We start from the raw sequence: 14,304 nt of genomic DNA on the forward strand, positions 1-14,304 counted from the left end.
ATGATGTAATAAATGTGGAAGAGAAAATAGGTTCAGGTATTACCTAGCCTCTTGTTCTCTTGTTTTAAAGTAGATTAATGCTGGTGAAAAATGCCTGTAAATGAGCCCTGGAGATTCAGGTTCTCTTCTTTTCAGGTCCTACTTCTACTGTCATCACCATAGTATCTGGAGACTTCCACTTGTATATTAAGTGATGCGATTTAACATCTGTAATTTGAGGTTAATTCTCATCCTCTCCTGGGGAGGAAGATCTACTTGAGCAGTAGTGTGGTTTCAATAGGGTTTTGGTTGGTTATTTTAAATATCCATGCTGCTCTGTGTTTAGGTTAGAGAAGTTAGGTTAGAGAAGTGTGCCTTACACTTAAAGAGGATGGTAGTGAAGTTTGTGTTGGTTCTTAGTTTCTGGAGTAACTCATTCCAGAGTCTGGGACCAGTCTTTAAGAAAGTTCTATCTCCTGCATGGATGAGCTTGACCTTTATTGTAGAGAGTTCCATTGTGCCAGAGGAGTGGAGTTGTTGACCATCTTCTCAGAGCTTTAGGCTCTTTTAGATACTCTGGGCCCAAGCAATGGAGCACATTATAGATAAGGAATGAAAGCTTTAATTTGACTCAATATTCCTTGCCAGTGTAAAGAGGGGAGGACAGGTTTGATATGTCCACGGTAGCCCGTGTTGCTGAGAAGACACGCTGCAGCTTTCTGTACTAGTTGGATTTTCCTAAGTACTGATCCTCCCAATTGTGTGTCAACATTCAACTACTAAGTAAACTGATCAGATGATATGGGCTGTGTGCCAGTAATATATAGAAGATACATAGGTTGTACTTATCCTTCACTACATATGGCCCCATGCCACTTCCACCAAGATGGCCGAGTGCTGGCCAAGAATAGCTCATGGGTGAAGTATAGCTGGTTGAAGCTGAACCTGTTCAAGGTGATTCTGATGGAAAGAGGGAAGCATTTTGAGGAGTTTGCAGCCGGGGTGCAGTCTCTCTTGGTGGAACGCACACATCCACAATTGATCAGTTCATTCTGTTGTATAGGAGTGATCCTGGCTTCTTCATTGATGTGGAGCTCTGACAGGTAATGCGTTCTATTATCTCCAGTTGACTAGGAGACTCCAACCCATCCTGGTGTATGATGATCTAGCTTCAGTTATAGATACTTTCATCACCTTTCATCTGGACTATAGCAATGCAATATACCTGGTTCTGAAGCCTCCAGCTAGTACAGAACACTGCAGTGTGTCTTCTCTGCACCACAGGCTACTGCAAACACATCAAACTTATACTCCATTCTCTGTACTGGCTTTCCATAGACTATTGAATCAAGTTCAGGGTCTCAATTATTATTATGAATGCGCTTCTCAGCCTGGGCTAAAGACCACTGTCGGACATGCGCTCCAGGGTGAAGATCATGGATAACAACTTTGCTCTTCAGCGCAATGGAATTTCTACAATAAAAATGGAGTGAACTCCTCCAGGAGCTAAAAACCTTCGCAGACCTCATCATCTTCCCAGTTCAAGGCACATTTATCCAGCCTTCCTCCTGTGATATAAACATGTACATTAACTCCTTCCCCAAACACTCCACTGTGTGCACAGCTCTCCTCCTGGGAAGACCATGAGAGATAAAACACATGACATATTTTAGTCATGTTATTAAAGGCACTATTGGAAGGTGTCCAAATATTATAGTGATGGGTGCAGCATAAGAGCCTATATAGACTACAGTAGAACAGGACTGGAGAGAGAATGTGGAACTCCACAAGGGAGGGGTCTAGCGGTGGAGGTGCAGTTTCCCAACACTACTTATTGGGTTCATCTCTCCAGGAAGGACTTAAGCCATTTTAGCCCATTAACCAGGACTTCTGTCACATCTTTCAGGCAGAGCAGCAGTGTCTCATGGTTGAAAGTGTCAAATGCTGCAGAGAGATTCTGGAGGATGAGAACAGATGTCTGCACTGTATCCACTGAAAGCAGGTCATCCATAAATGCCACTACAGTGGGTTCTGTTGCATGTCTTGGCTTGAATCCAGATTGTGCTGGATCTAGAATATTAACTTTGATTAGATGATCTAGGAATTGGTTAACTAATTTCTGAATGAGGTTTCTCAGGAATGAGAGTTTTGACACTGGGGAGTAGGTAGCTAGAACAGACTTATCCAAGCTAGTTTTTTTCAGTGTCAGTTGTACTATTCAGTATCTTCATTACTGATTTAGAGAATGGCATAGAGAGTATACTTATAATTAGGTTGACCATATTTTCCAAAAGAAAAATGGGACACCACCCGGGGCTCACCTGCACCCCCCTCCTTGCCTGGGCTTGCCTGAGACCCTCGTGTGGAGCTGGCCTGAGCCTCTTCCCCTCCACGTGGGGCTGGCCTGAATCACTAGCCTGAAGTCCCCGCTCCCATATGTGGGGCTGACCCAAGCCACCTAGGATTGCTGCTTGCCCGAGCCGCCACCCCCTCTCCCCCCATTCAGAAGTTGGCATTGCCACATTTGGAGTATAGTGTCCAGTTTTGGGCCTACTACTACAGGAAGGATATCGACAAATTGGAGAGAGTCCAGCAGAGGGCAACAGAAATGTTTGGGAGCTGGGGCACATGACTTATGAGGAAAGGCTAAGGGAACTGGGCTTGTTTAGTTTGTAGAAAAGTGGGGGGGCGGGGAGGATGGGGGATTTGATAGCGGCCTTCAGCTACCTGAAGAAGAGTTCAACAGAGGATGGAGCTAGGCTGTTCTCAGTGATGGCAGATGACAGAACAAGGAGCAATGGTCTCAAGCTGCAGTGGGAGAGGTCTAGGTTGGATATTAGGAAAAGCTTTTTCACTAGGAGGATGGTGAAGCACTGGAATGGGTTACCTAGGGAGGTGGTGGAATCTCCATCCTTTGAGGTTTTTAAGGCCCGGCTTGACAAAGCCTGGGATGATTTAGTTGGGGTTGGTCCTGCTTTGAGCAGGAGGTTGACAAGATGAACTCCTGAGATCCTTCCATCCTTAATCTTCTATGATCCTATGATTTCATGGAAAGGAAGGATTGATAAGAGATTCTAAAATAGTCATGCATAGTCAAAGTCATGCTAACTCCAGTCAGCTGAGGCCTGGTCTATACTAGAGAGTTAGATCGACCTAAGGCGGCTTACGTCAGCCTAATTCAGTAAGTGTCTACACTCAAATGTAGCTCCCACCGATGTAACTCATCCACTACACCAATGTAATAATTCCATCTCTGCGAGAGGCGTAGCACTTAGGCACTGTAGTTACATCGATGCAGTGTCAGTGTAGACATTGTGTGGCTTACATTGACGGTTGCTGCCTTTCAAAAGCCATCCTACAATGCCCCACACTGACAGTTAAATTGTTGAAAACGTGCCTGGTGAGGATGTGTGTCGCTGACACAAGTGTAGTGTGGACATGCAAAAGAGATGAAATACTGTGGTGGCTGTACGTCGACGTAACTTAAGTCAATTTTGTAGTGTAGACTTGCCCTAAAATAGAAACTCGATACATCCAGCATGAAGGTGTGTTCTAACTTCTGTAGCCAAGAACAGTGGATATGTATCTCAGATGGCAGTCCCCTTGACTGGTGAGGAGTGTGTAGGGAGGCAGAGATCAGGAATGACCTGTGAAAATTATGGACTTGGAGACAAGAAAATGGGGGAATCTCTAAAGTGGTGTGTGTGTGTGTGAGTGTGAGAGAGAGAGAGAGAGAGAGAGAGAGAGAAACACTCATTTCCCTCCAAACAGTACTCTTGATTAAGCACTCGTTTGTGGGAATATTGAGGTGACCTCACTCTAACACCTAGGAATTGATAAGTAGTGTAGGTGAGGGATAGGGTGGGACTTCTCTGAACTGCAATGAGACACTGTCAGTCAGTGGTCAGAGAGGTAGTTGTTTTCTGAGGCTGAAAATTTTTCTTTTTTCATGTAATAAGAAAGCCTACCTCGCTGGACACTGCAAAATATTGAGATGCAATGTGTAATGAAAACCATGTATTTTGTTTTACTGACATTTTTTCTTTTTAATAAACTTGTTTTTAAGAAGACTACTATTGTTTGGGTAAATTTTATGCAGATTTCCCCCAGAAAGATGAGAATCCTTTACCTCCAAGGAGAAGTACTGAAGGGTAAGTTGTTTCTGGAATCTAACCCACCTCTCCTGATTTTGGGAAGGCATGGACGGAGGTGTCCTCTCACATTAAGACGTATTGCGTGGAGCTGTGGAAGGCAGACATATGGGAGAAGCCTAAAGACCAAGGAGGGAGACATGAGATGGCAGGGATGAGGGTGACAACCAGATTGATCTGTATTTCTCCAGTTAAATAACAATGTGAATTGTTCAGATGAACAAATATTGACTCAAGTAATCAAACAGACATGACAAAAATTCATTTAAAAACCAAATCTTTCTTGCCACATAATATTCTAATAGGTGATCCATTTAAAGGTTTTGCTAACTATCCAAGTTCACATCCAGAAGTAAAATAGTTGTTGCTAATAATGATATTTAAGGCCCAAAAAGCACATGACTTGCTCATAAGATGGAAGAGGTTTCATTTTGTTTTTGTTCTTCTGTGAGTTCTTGTGAACAATCATTACTACACCACTTCTGTTTCTCTCTTTCTAAAGCTGTCCAACATGGTTCTAACAGGGTTGGTTGGATTCATTCTTTAGGTTTTTCATGGTTTTATTTTTCACACAGCAGCAACAGTCAAGCAGCTCATAAAGGAAAGCCAATGCCACCAGAGAAATTACTGTAAAGATAAATATAACCAGAATAATAAAGCAGGCAGTGTTCCAGTTATCATGGAAAGGGTAAATCTTTTGCACTTGAAAACCAAGATATTGGTAAAGGGACGTAGTCTCATTCCAGTGACTGGTGTTGAAGGTTGCCATGCTTGGAGAGTCGTCGTCTTGTGCTCACTGCAGCAGAGCTATAGGCTAAAACAAACAGAGAAACAAAGTTGATGTTTTTAGTGTCTAAAATTGTCATTTTCTTTTTTTGCCAACTAAGTTGGAACACAAATTATTTTCCTTAGTTGGAAGAGTTTACTTTCAGAATGGCAGCTAATTTCCTGTGTTGGGTGACACACAGTGAATGTTTTTTGAACTGGGGAGCTTTAGTCTGGCTCTTTATTTTGCTTTAACTCAAAAATATATTGGAACAAAATGCATAGCTTGACTGCATGATGGCTTTTTTTTTTTTTTTTTTTTTTTAAAAGCTATTGTATTGGAAGACTGATACACTGCAGTATGCCTCACTATAAACTCCTGTAAAGTTATGTTCTATGCGTCTTTCACTTATTCCAAGGGTAATGCAAAGAAACAATCTTACAGATATTATTTCCATCTGCACAGGATGATTTTAGAAACAGATTCTATTTATTTCTTTTAAATGTTTTAGTTTTTTAATGGTTTGAAAAGTTGCTCTGTGCACGTGACATTTCTAGCAATACAAGGAACTCAGGTACTGTTACTGGATGTGTGCATCCTAATGACTGGAATGATTAACATTTGGCATTCTTCAAAGTTCTTTTTTTAGGCTTTTTCTCTTCCAGCTCTGCGAGAGAGAATTTGGTTTTAAGTATAGTAGAATTCCATTTATCAGAATGGTCTGGGGGCTATCTGATTCCTTTGGGTAACTGGGTGTTTGGATAAATAGAAGTGCTATGTTAAGCTGCAGGATTTCTGGATAGGATGAAGAAAGGAGGGAGGCAGAGGGGAGGAGAGAGAAGAATGGAGAGGGGTAGTAGTTGCAGAAGACAGGAGCCTTGTTAGTGCTGCTTTAGCACTTCCCAACACTGACAGCCTTAGGGGAGGGAGCTGGCCGTACCCATCAGTATTTGTACTGGTGCCTGCAGAGCCTAGGGCTGTCAGTGCTGGGAAGCATTCAAGCAGTACCAAGGAGCTTCCTGTCCCCTGGAGTTCCTCCCCCCTTTCCCGTCTTCTTTCCTTCCCCTTTTCTCTCCTCCACCCTCCACTTTGCTTCCCTTCAGTTTCCCTCCCTCCTTTCTCATTCTGTTCAGAAAGCCTTCTAAATCACAGTTCCCACACTCTTAATGTTAGTTAATCAGTTGGTAATTAACCGACAAAGGGCTACGTGAGGGACACAGTGTTGTTTTGAATAAGTGGGCTGTTTAGATCATTTGAATTCAGTTAAATGGAATTACAATGCGTTTAGAAATTATAACAGTCTTGGAGAATGAGTTTTCAAAAGCAAGGCTGAACTTTCAGCTACTCTCCTGGCTTATAATACAATCCCCTTACCTCATCTGTAAGCGCTATTATAGCTCTTTTGGTTAACATGTGAGCTTCCTAACACATTAAAGGCCAGATTCTCAGTGGTGCTATGATTGTGTGTGTTAGGTCGCAATGCCTGGAGTGCAGAGCTAGGCCTAGTGCTGCAAAATGGTTGCCACTCCGGGTGCGTGGCAAGCTCACTCTCCAGCCCATCACCAATGACCCATCACCTCCTTCTCTCCCAGTTGCAAAATCTGGCTCTGCCACTGCTTGGCATTGGTCTAACTCTACTTCCGTTGGTTTACGGAGGCAGCAGGATTTAGATACATGAACTTTTGGAACTGAGCCTAGAGCAACTTGTGTTGAAGGCCTGCCTGCTGACTGAATTAAGGTTGGAAAGAAAGCCCCTTGAAGTTTTGTGTTTTCTTTAATCGGTATTGAGGGGGGTTTATCTTTTCCAACACCTCTGATGGTAAAGTGGGAGAAGGCTCAGTTGAGAGAGATGATGAAATGGGGCAGGGAGAGGAGAAGAGAGATTAAAGAACAGTTTTTATTCTGCTCTCATCCCTCACCTTAGAATGCAAATGACAAATGTACTTGTTATAGTACTATGAATTAAGTCATACATGCGGAGGAACAGGCTAAGGGTTGCTTTGGATATCTTTAAGATGAATAATCATTTTTTGGTATTTAAAAAAAAAAATTTAAAAAAACTTCAGTTATTAACATTATATGCACAGTCTTACCCTTCCAGTCCAACAAATATTTTAAAAAGTGAACTGGCAGGTAAATCCCCCAAAAGTTCTGGCAGGTAAATCCCCCAAAAACAAAACAAACTTTAGGATTCTGTTGGTGCATGAGTTAATTATATTAATCACTTTTAGAGCACGGAGCAATGTGCATTTTTCCTTTTTTAAAAGAGTATCTATTTAACTCTCAATTTCTTATGAACAGTTTTGAACATCAGTCTTAATATAGTATTGAAGAGGACGAGGAATAACTCCATAGTTAAGGACTTGCCTACACAGGGACATCCAGGAAAATTAATCCAAATTAACTAAAGGTGTGAGTTTGAAGTGGATTAGTTAAACTGCAAAAACCCTCATTCAGAATTAAAGTGGCCTTAATTCTGTTTAAACTAATACATACAATGGTGCCAAATTAAAATTGCAGAGGCAACCTTAATTCTGGTGTTTTGTAACTCCTGAGAGCATGACTGTGCAGCTTTAATGGTTTCTTAATGTATATTTTTATATGTAATTTAATATGTAAATTCTGCTACACAAGCTTGATATAGGAAGATTGAAGATTAGGCAAGAAAGGCTAGAAGTCTTGCATGTTTATACTCATACAGGAGGAATATGATGTAACATTAATTAACATCAGAGTCATATAGCTAATTAACCAAAGATGTTCAGTTTTGATTGTAAAAAATGTATGTTTTGTATTGTGTAAAACTACACTGGATACGAGGTAGCTTTGTTCACTTAAAAGTTGAAATTCCTTACAAAAAACTAAAGATAAAGTGATTTTTGATTCATAGATAAAATAATGAGTAGAGGTGTAGCCTGTTAAGAAGTCTACCTTTTATTTAACTTTACTTAATCAAAATGCTACAGTACTAGAAAATACTAATTGTAAAGAAAGCATCGATATTTTGTTTACAAAATTGAAAACCAAAATATATGGATAATTAAAAGGAAAAGTGATAAAGCTCATATTTCATATGGCTACCTATTTTAAATCCCCCTCAATACCGACTCTTTGCCTGTGACTCTACCAATAATTTTTAAAACTGGGCCATTATCAAATTATAAAACAGGAAACAGCTAGTATGCAGTTAACTTAGCTTGAGTTGTATTAAATTCATCATGTTTTTCGTGTGCTTCTATTGGACTGAATAAAAACCAAAATGAAATTGTGTCATCAGTGAGATGAGTGCCCTATATCAGAGATTCCCCGTCAGAATGGCTGCATCCATGGAAAATGTGTTTTGGGAGCTATGGTAATTTATTGAATTCCTTTTTAAGCTCATAGCTAAGGATAAAGAAGTGGAATACATACAAGTATGAATAGAGGTTTTAATGCTGGAATTTGCTGCTGCAAATTATAATTTAAATAATTATTTAGATGCAGATTTCTTTGGGAAATTATTTTTACGATAACGTAGATAAAATAACATTTCAAATTGCTGTTTCATCTTTCCTTTTTTTGGTGGGGGGGAGGAGTGGATGGCAAGGCCAATGAATTCCTGTGGTAGTGTTAACTAATGGTGCCAGACTGGTATCCATGGATACCTATTCAGAGAATATCTTTCACTCATTGCTGAAATTCTCCTGCAGGACAGACCTGCACAGGAAGACCATCATTGTAACTCAGCACCTGTAGTACTTTCCAAACATCAAAGTGAAATTGATACAGTACTTGTCAGTTTCACTCTGTTGCTGATGGAGTCATGCCAAAAAGCACATTTCCTCTGTGTTGAGGGAAATGTCTCTTCTCTCAGTCCTCCCTAGAAAGTGCCCTTAGTAGAAGTGGAACACAACAGGAGGGAAATGACTGGCTTGACAGTTGAGGGACAGAACCTCCCTCTGCCCTGAAGTATGAAAGTGGTACAGACTTGTTCTTTAAATATCAGTTTTGTTTTGTTGTAGACAATAAAGAAAACCTGGATGGGGGGTAATATGTTCGTTTTTGGGTAAGAAGTATCTAGGGGCTTAAGCCTCTGTTGTTTTAAGAACTTTCATATTTTCATTTTGAGAGACTGGAGGAATAAAAGAGCATGTAGTCTGTCACTTGGGAGGTGATTACAATAAGCTATAATTTAAGGTCCTACTTCCTTCGAGATATTATGAATTTGGCAATATTAGACTTCTACAGCATTTCTGTTTTAAATAAGCTTATTTTGCATAATCCACTATTTTGCGTATATTTTGAGGTTTGCAATATACACTTTTCCCCCATTACTACATTAAATGATGTTGGAGAGTTTTGGGCAGGGCTGTAACCAGGGAGGGGCAAGCAAGGCAGCTGCCTAGGGTGCAAAGCTGGGGGTGGAGAGAGCAGAAAAATGAGAGGGGGAAAAGCATAGAGGGTAGAGGCTATAGCCGGCATGGTATTGCTACCCTTACTTCTGCGCTGCTGCTGCTGGTGGTGCTGTCTTCAGAGCTGGGGCTCGGCCAGAGAGCGACAGTTGCTGCAGCATAGAAGTAAGGGTGGCGATACCATGCTTGCTGCAGCGCTCTATCCCCTACTGGTTTTTTCCTCATTTTTCTGCCCGATTTTTCTGGGTCCCCACTTTTTCTCCCCTCAGCTTTGTGCTCTGGGCAGCTGCCTGACTTGCTCCGCCCTGGTTACGACCCTGTAGTTGCACCAAATTTTCTGGTTATCAAAAAATTCACAGGTATAACATAATAGCTGAGTGTTTATATTGTTCCAGCAAATTTTTCTTAAACAAATAGGTCTGCTATGGCTTTTCCAAATTATTGCAATTAATAAAGGTCCATTATTACTTTTCTGTGATTTTCTATCTCTTGTCTACAATTCAGCTGCAATTATTTGAAGATCATCTCATGATTCCGGTAGGGTCTTAGCTATAATTAATTTTTAAACAGTAACAATATAAGTTGTAAGACAATATATTTTTAACCCCTTGATCTGTGATAGCCAGCGATTCAGTTACATGATATGCCAACTGACGTTTTGAAGATAGTGCTTAGCACTTCTTAAATCGTGGCTAGAAAAATTAACTTCCTCCATTGAAGAGAGAATTTCAGATGTTCATCTACCAACACGGTTATAATCATGAAATACAAGACTAAAAGCTTCATTGCTGATCCATCAAAATTAACTGCAGCACTGATAAGGTTAAGAAAGGGGACATCTTTGAAAATTATCAGATAAACTGTGGTTCGACACAGTTGTATTTTAATCCTAATTTCAGTAGGAATATTTAAAATTTACACTGAACCAATTTGATTAGTATGCATTGCAGGTATTGTGCATGAACAAAATCTAGTAGCAATTAAATATTTAATGAATTGAGTTCTATAATGTCTATAACAGGTTTTAACATTCCTTGGATGCTATGGTAATGTAAGCTTACTTGTAATTGTATTCAGAGGAGCAAAGGCAATGCAGTGTTTTAATGCAGTGTTGAGGAAGTCACAAATAAGAAACAACTGGAAAAACATCTTGGGGGTAATGGTATCTAGAAATCTCTCATAGATTCTAACCTGTCTGTGCATTGTACAGATGGATTAATACTCTTATATTTACCCCGGTAATACATTAAGTGATAAGGTTGATTTTCATGCTAGTCTAGCAAACCAGCTACATTTGTATCTTAGTGAGGCAGTTTACAATCTCATTCTTAAGCAATTTAGTGATTGTTTTATTGTTTGAAAAATACACCCTCTAACACTTTGGTTTTTCTTTGCTTCAGAATTAGCTTTTTATTTAAAAAAAAAAAAATTTATTAGCATCTACTTAAAAACATCAGAATCAACTAAATGGAACATGAGACTGCAGGAAAGGAGCTGCTAGCTAGTAAACATCAGATACATTTTATTTACTGAGCATTGGTTGGATGTGTTAGGTTTCCTGTAAGATGGAGTGGTCATCAATTTTCTATTAATGCACAGATGGTAGAAGTGCTTGTCTGATAGTGCAAGACAAGCCCCTCTGTATGTAGCAGAGTAAAATCCTGCTTAATACATAGAAAATTAATGCTGGTTTTTATAGGAGAAAAGCTTTATATAGAGTTATTTCTAGGCTAAAGATATATTTTCTTTCAATAGTCAATATAAATGTAAGATAATTTTAAAAAATGGTAGAGACCTACCTCTTGTCTGAAAGGATGCTGAAAGAGTGCTGGTCTGCTCTGTTTTTTAATGCAGCCTATGGCACAGCTAAAATGGAGTTTTACTACTATTGGCTAGAGCGTGATGCTGACAACATCCTTTATGCTCATTTGCATCAAACCCACTACCCCAGGAGTAAATCATTCATAAATTTCAGTGGTATTGTGTAGGATAGCAAACCAGCTCTCCCCATCCCTTATATTATTCTTTTGCCATGTGAGCTTATTAACAGTGAGGTGTATTAGTGATACAGTGATTGCTATGACATGCTTTTGCTTTGAGCTGGAAGACAGTGAGTCAGAGCATGACATTTGAAATGTTAATACCTGCAGATTTCTGTTTCCATTCAGTATTAGATTTACTTAAACTGTAAATGTGCCATTGTCAGGTAGATTAAACGAGTTAGTAGGGAACAACTTTGCTGCCTTGGATTTAATTCTTTGGCAGAGCTGTTACATAAAGTGTTTTCTTAACCATGAGTCATCAGTTGTGAAGATAGAGGTGCTCTCTAATTTTACTGATTTATTAGGTCTGTAACCATTAAGATTTTTTTCTTTGGAAAATTTCCTTCATAGAGAGGCATGTTATTTTTTAGTGGTACAAAATAAAGGTGGCTTGCTTCTTTTTCCCTACTTCTCAACTGACATTTCTGGAGAGGAGGGTCTATTTTGTTATACTTTGACTTTATACTGTATAAGCTGTATGATATAATAAATAATATATAAAACAGTTATTTGATTAGTCATGTATGTTACATTTTCTGTTACTTCCCCTTTGGTCCATGTTCTTCTGCTTAATTTGTAGTGAAGTCATAATCTTGGAGTTATGACATGACAATCTGTTTCTGAATTTTTAACATGGTATTCATTTTTAGGATGTTATGGTTAGCAAAGCCCCTGATTTCAATGCAAGTCTCTACAATAATTAGCAAATGGGTCAAGGAAATTATATATGAAAAAGAAAAAAGGTAAATGGATATTTTAAAAATCTGGCAAGTTTGAAAGTTTGTTTCACAACCTTACACTTGCAAATAAAATTAGTACATAACTGGCAGTGTGCCAGAGGCTTCCTGCCTCTTCAGAAAGTCCAAGATGAATCGTGTGGGTATATAGAAAATTGAGTTTTGAAACTTAATTTATGGTTCTCTTTAAAGAAGCAAGAGCATGCTAAATTTAAACACAGTGACGATAACTCACTTTCTCTGAGTCTACTACTTGCTTACCGTGAATGGTTGGTCCTTAGCAAAAGTCTCAAATAAATTTCCTAGAATACAGTAGTGTGTTAGACTGGATCCACAGAATGTGTCATTGCTAGTTGTGGTCTATTGTGGTGCCCTATGTAGGAGGTAAAAAAAAAAAGATCCAGACTTTCAAGATAACCCCTCTGATTTTGGATGCCTTAACTTTTGGACACCCAACTTGCAATACTGATTTTCAGTGGGTGGAGGCAGAGAACTGGGTTCAGATTGATGTTAGTAAGAAAATATGTTTCCATTTCCTGCTTTTATAGTGCTTATGGACTGGTGTATTTTGAAGATTGTTGATGTGTGCTAGACTCCTAGACAGCAGAGAGAACAGCCTTTAACTATGGCTTAGAAGAAAGTATCCATCAACAATAGAATTCCCAGTTGGAAACCAAACACTCAGAAATGGTATTAGAGACTCATGGGCCTTGTCTGCACTAGTAATTTTCCTAACTGCCATTCCCATGCTGCACTTATGCTATTGTCAGTCAAAGCATTGGTGGAGACGGCAACAGCATTTTTATCATTATGTTGTCTAATCCTGTTTAGAGCACTTAACGTCTTATTTTTAGTTTGGGAAGGGCTCTGCTGGAGTGAATTAAAGACTGTTATAAAGCAGTAGATTACAGATAGAGCTGAGATGAATCTCCCTTTCTGAAGTGCCCTCTGTTTAGAGAAGCATATCAGTTTATTAATTTATATTCTGTCAAACAGAGATTGTGTTAAAAACCACTTAAGGTTTCTTAAGTGCGTATGCCAGCAACCCAACAATAAACAAGACTGGAAATTGCTATTTAAGTTCTCACATATCCATTGCAACCTACAGCTACAAGTTTGCCTTCTCTACGTTCTCATTCATACTGTAGTTGTCTTTATTTTCCATGCAAAATGTGCAGTGTTTAACTCCAGCCATGTGAAGTGGTTAGACATGGTTATTGACTAGTTGTTTAAAATATTAAATTGGCGTTGTGTTAACTTGGAGTGTTTATATCAAGATTAAATTGTTTTCTAACATATGTGCTATAGTTCAACCTGCTAACATTCAGGAATCACTGGGTGAAATTCTCTGGCCTGTGTTATGTAGGAGGTCAGACTTGTTGACATAATGGTCCCTTCTGGCCTTAAAATCCATGACTCTATGTGTTTAGTATGTATGGGTAGGTTTTTACTTGATGTTTTTTTGTGTTAGTTGGATGATGAATTTTTAAGTAGAAATAGTTGTAGTTTGTTTATGTTTTGGGGACGTTATTGTTTGTAATATTTCTCATAGTGTTATTGAGGTAATGTAGTGAGGAAGTGGACTGTGTTTTATTTCTTCAGTGCCTGTTTTTGTGGTGGAATTACAGTTGCTTGTTGAGGGGAGGAGGCATGTTGTGAGTGATGGATATGGGGTAACACTATGGGAGGTTGGCAGTGGGAGCTAGTGGCCATGTGGGGGGGATATAGGCGGAAAGAAGAAGGCAAACGCAGTAGAGGGTTATGAGGGAGAGGGAGAAAGAGTGCTTTGTTGAAGATGGCATGGGAATGATTGGGAGTGAGAGGTTAAGGGAGGGAAAGGATTGGGGGGGCTCTTTGACTTCCCGAACAACTCAGGGATGTGTGTGTGTGTGTGTGTGTGTGTGTGTGTTGGGCATGTAGGTACTTGCACAACTCCTTCCCTGCCTTCCTAGCACTGATTCCTTAAGGCAATGACACTTTGCACCCCCCATGCTAGAGGGGGCGCGATGAAAGAAAAAGAATGTCTGCATCAATGTGTCAGCACGGAGCCATTGGGCTACCTTTAAGTATTCAGCAGTTATCCTGAGTAAGGAGAATAACTGTTTAATTTGTAAAGGTACAGAATTGGTCTGTGTCTGAGTTAAGAATGGGCATGCACATTTGTTTGTGAACTCCTGGAGTTTGTGGGACCAACCGCAGGATGGTTCTTGACCAACAGAGGTTACATTTTAGAGAGAA

The 14,304-nt window shown here is 39.6% G+C and overlaps 2 protein-coding genes across 2 annotated transcripts in view; one reads left to right on the top strand and one right to left on the bottom strand.

The window, feature by feature from the left end:
* The window catches only part of GTF2E2 (general transcription factor IIE subunit 2), a 77,169-nt gene that overhangs the window by 12,922 nt on the left and 49,943 nt on the right, over positions 1 to 14,304 (top strand). The gene's annotated exons all lie outside the window — the stretch shown is intronic.
* On the bottom strand, positions 4,602 to 11,135 carry SMIM18 (small integral membrane protein 18). The gene is given in 3 exon segments (XM_067556968.1): positions 4,602 to 4,661; positions 4,663 to 4,944; positions 11,087 to 11,135. Coding segments are annotated over 2 exon segments (297 nt in total). The 5' UTR covers positions 4,900 to 4,944; positions 11,087 to 11,135.

This window comes from Emydura macquarii, unplaced genomic scaffold (genome assembly GCF_026122565.2).
Source record: "Emydura macquarii macquarii isolate MOO-44397 ecotype Brisbane River unplaced genomic scaffold, CSIRO-AGI_Emac_v2 contig_1790, whole genome shotgun sequence".
In the NCBI taxonomy this organism is placed as follows: domain Eukaryota; kingdom Metazoa; phylum Chordata; order Testudines; family Chelidae; genus Emydura; species Emydura macquarii.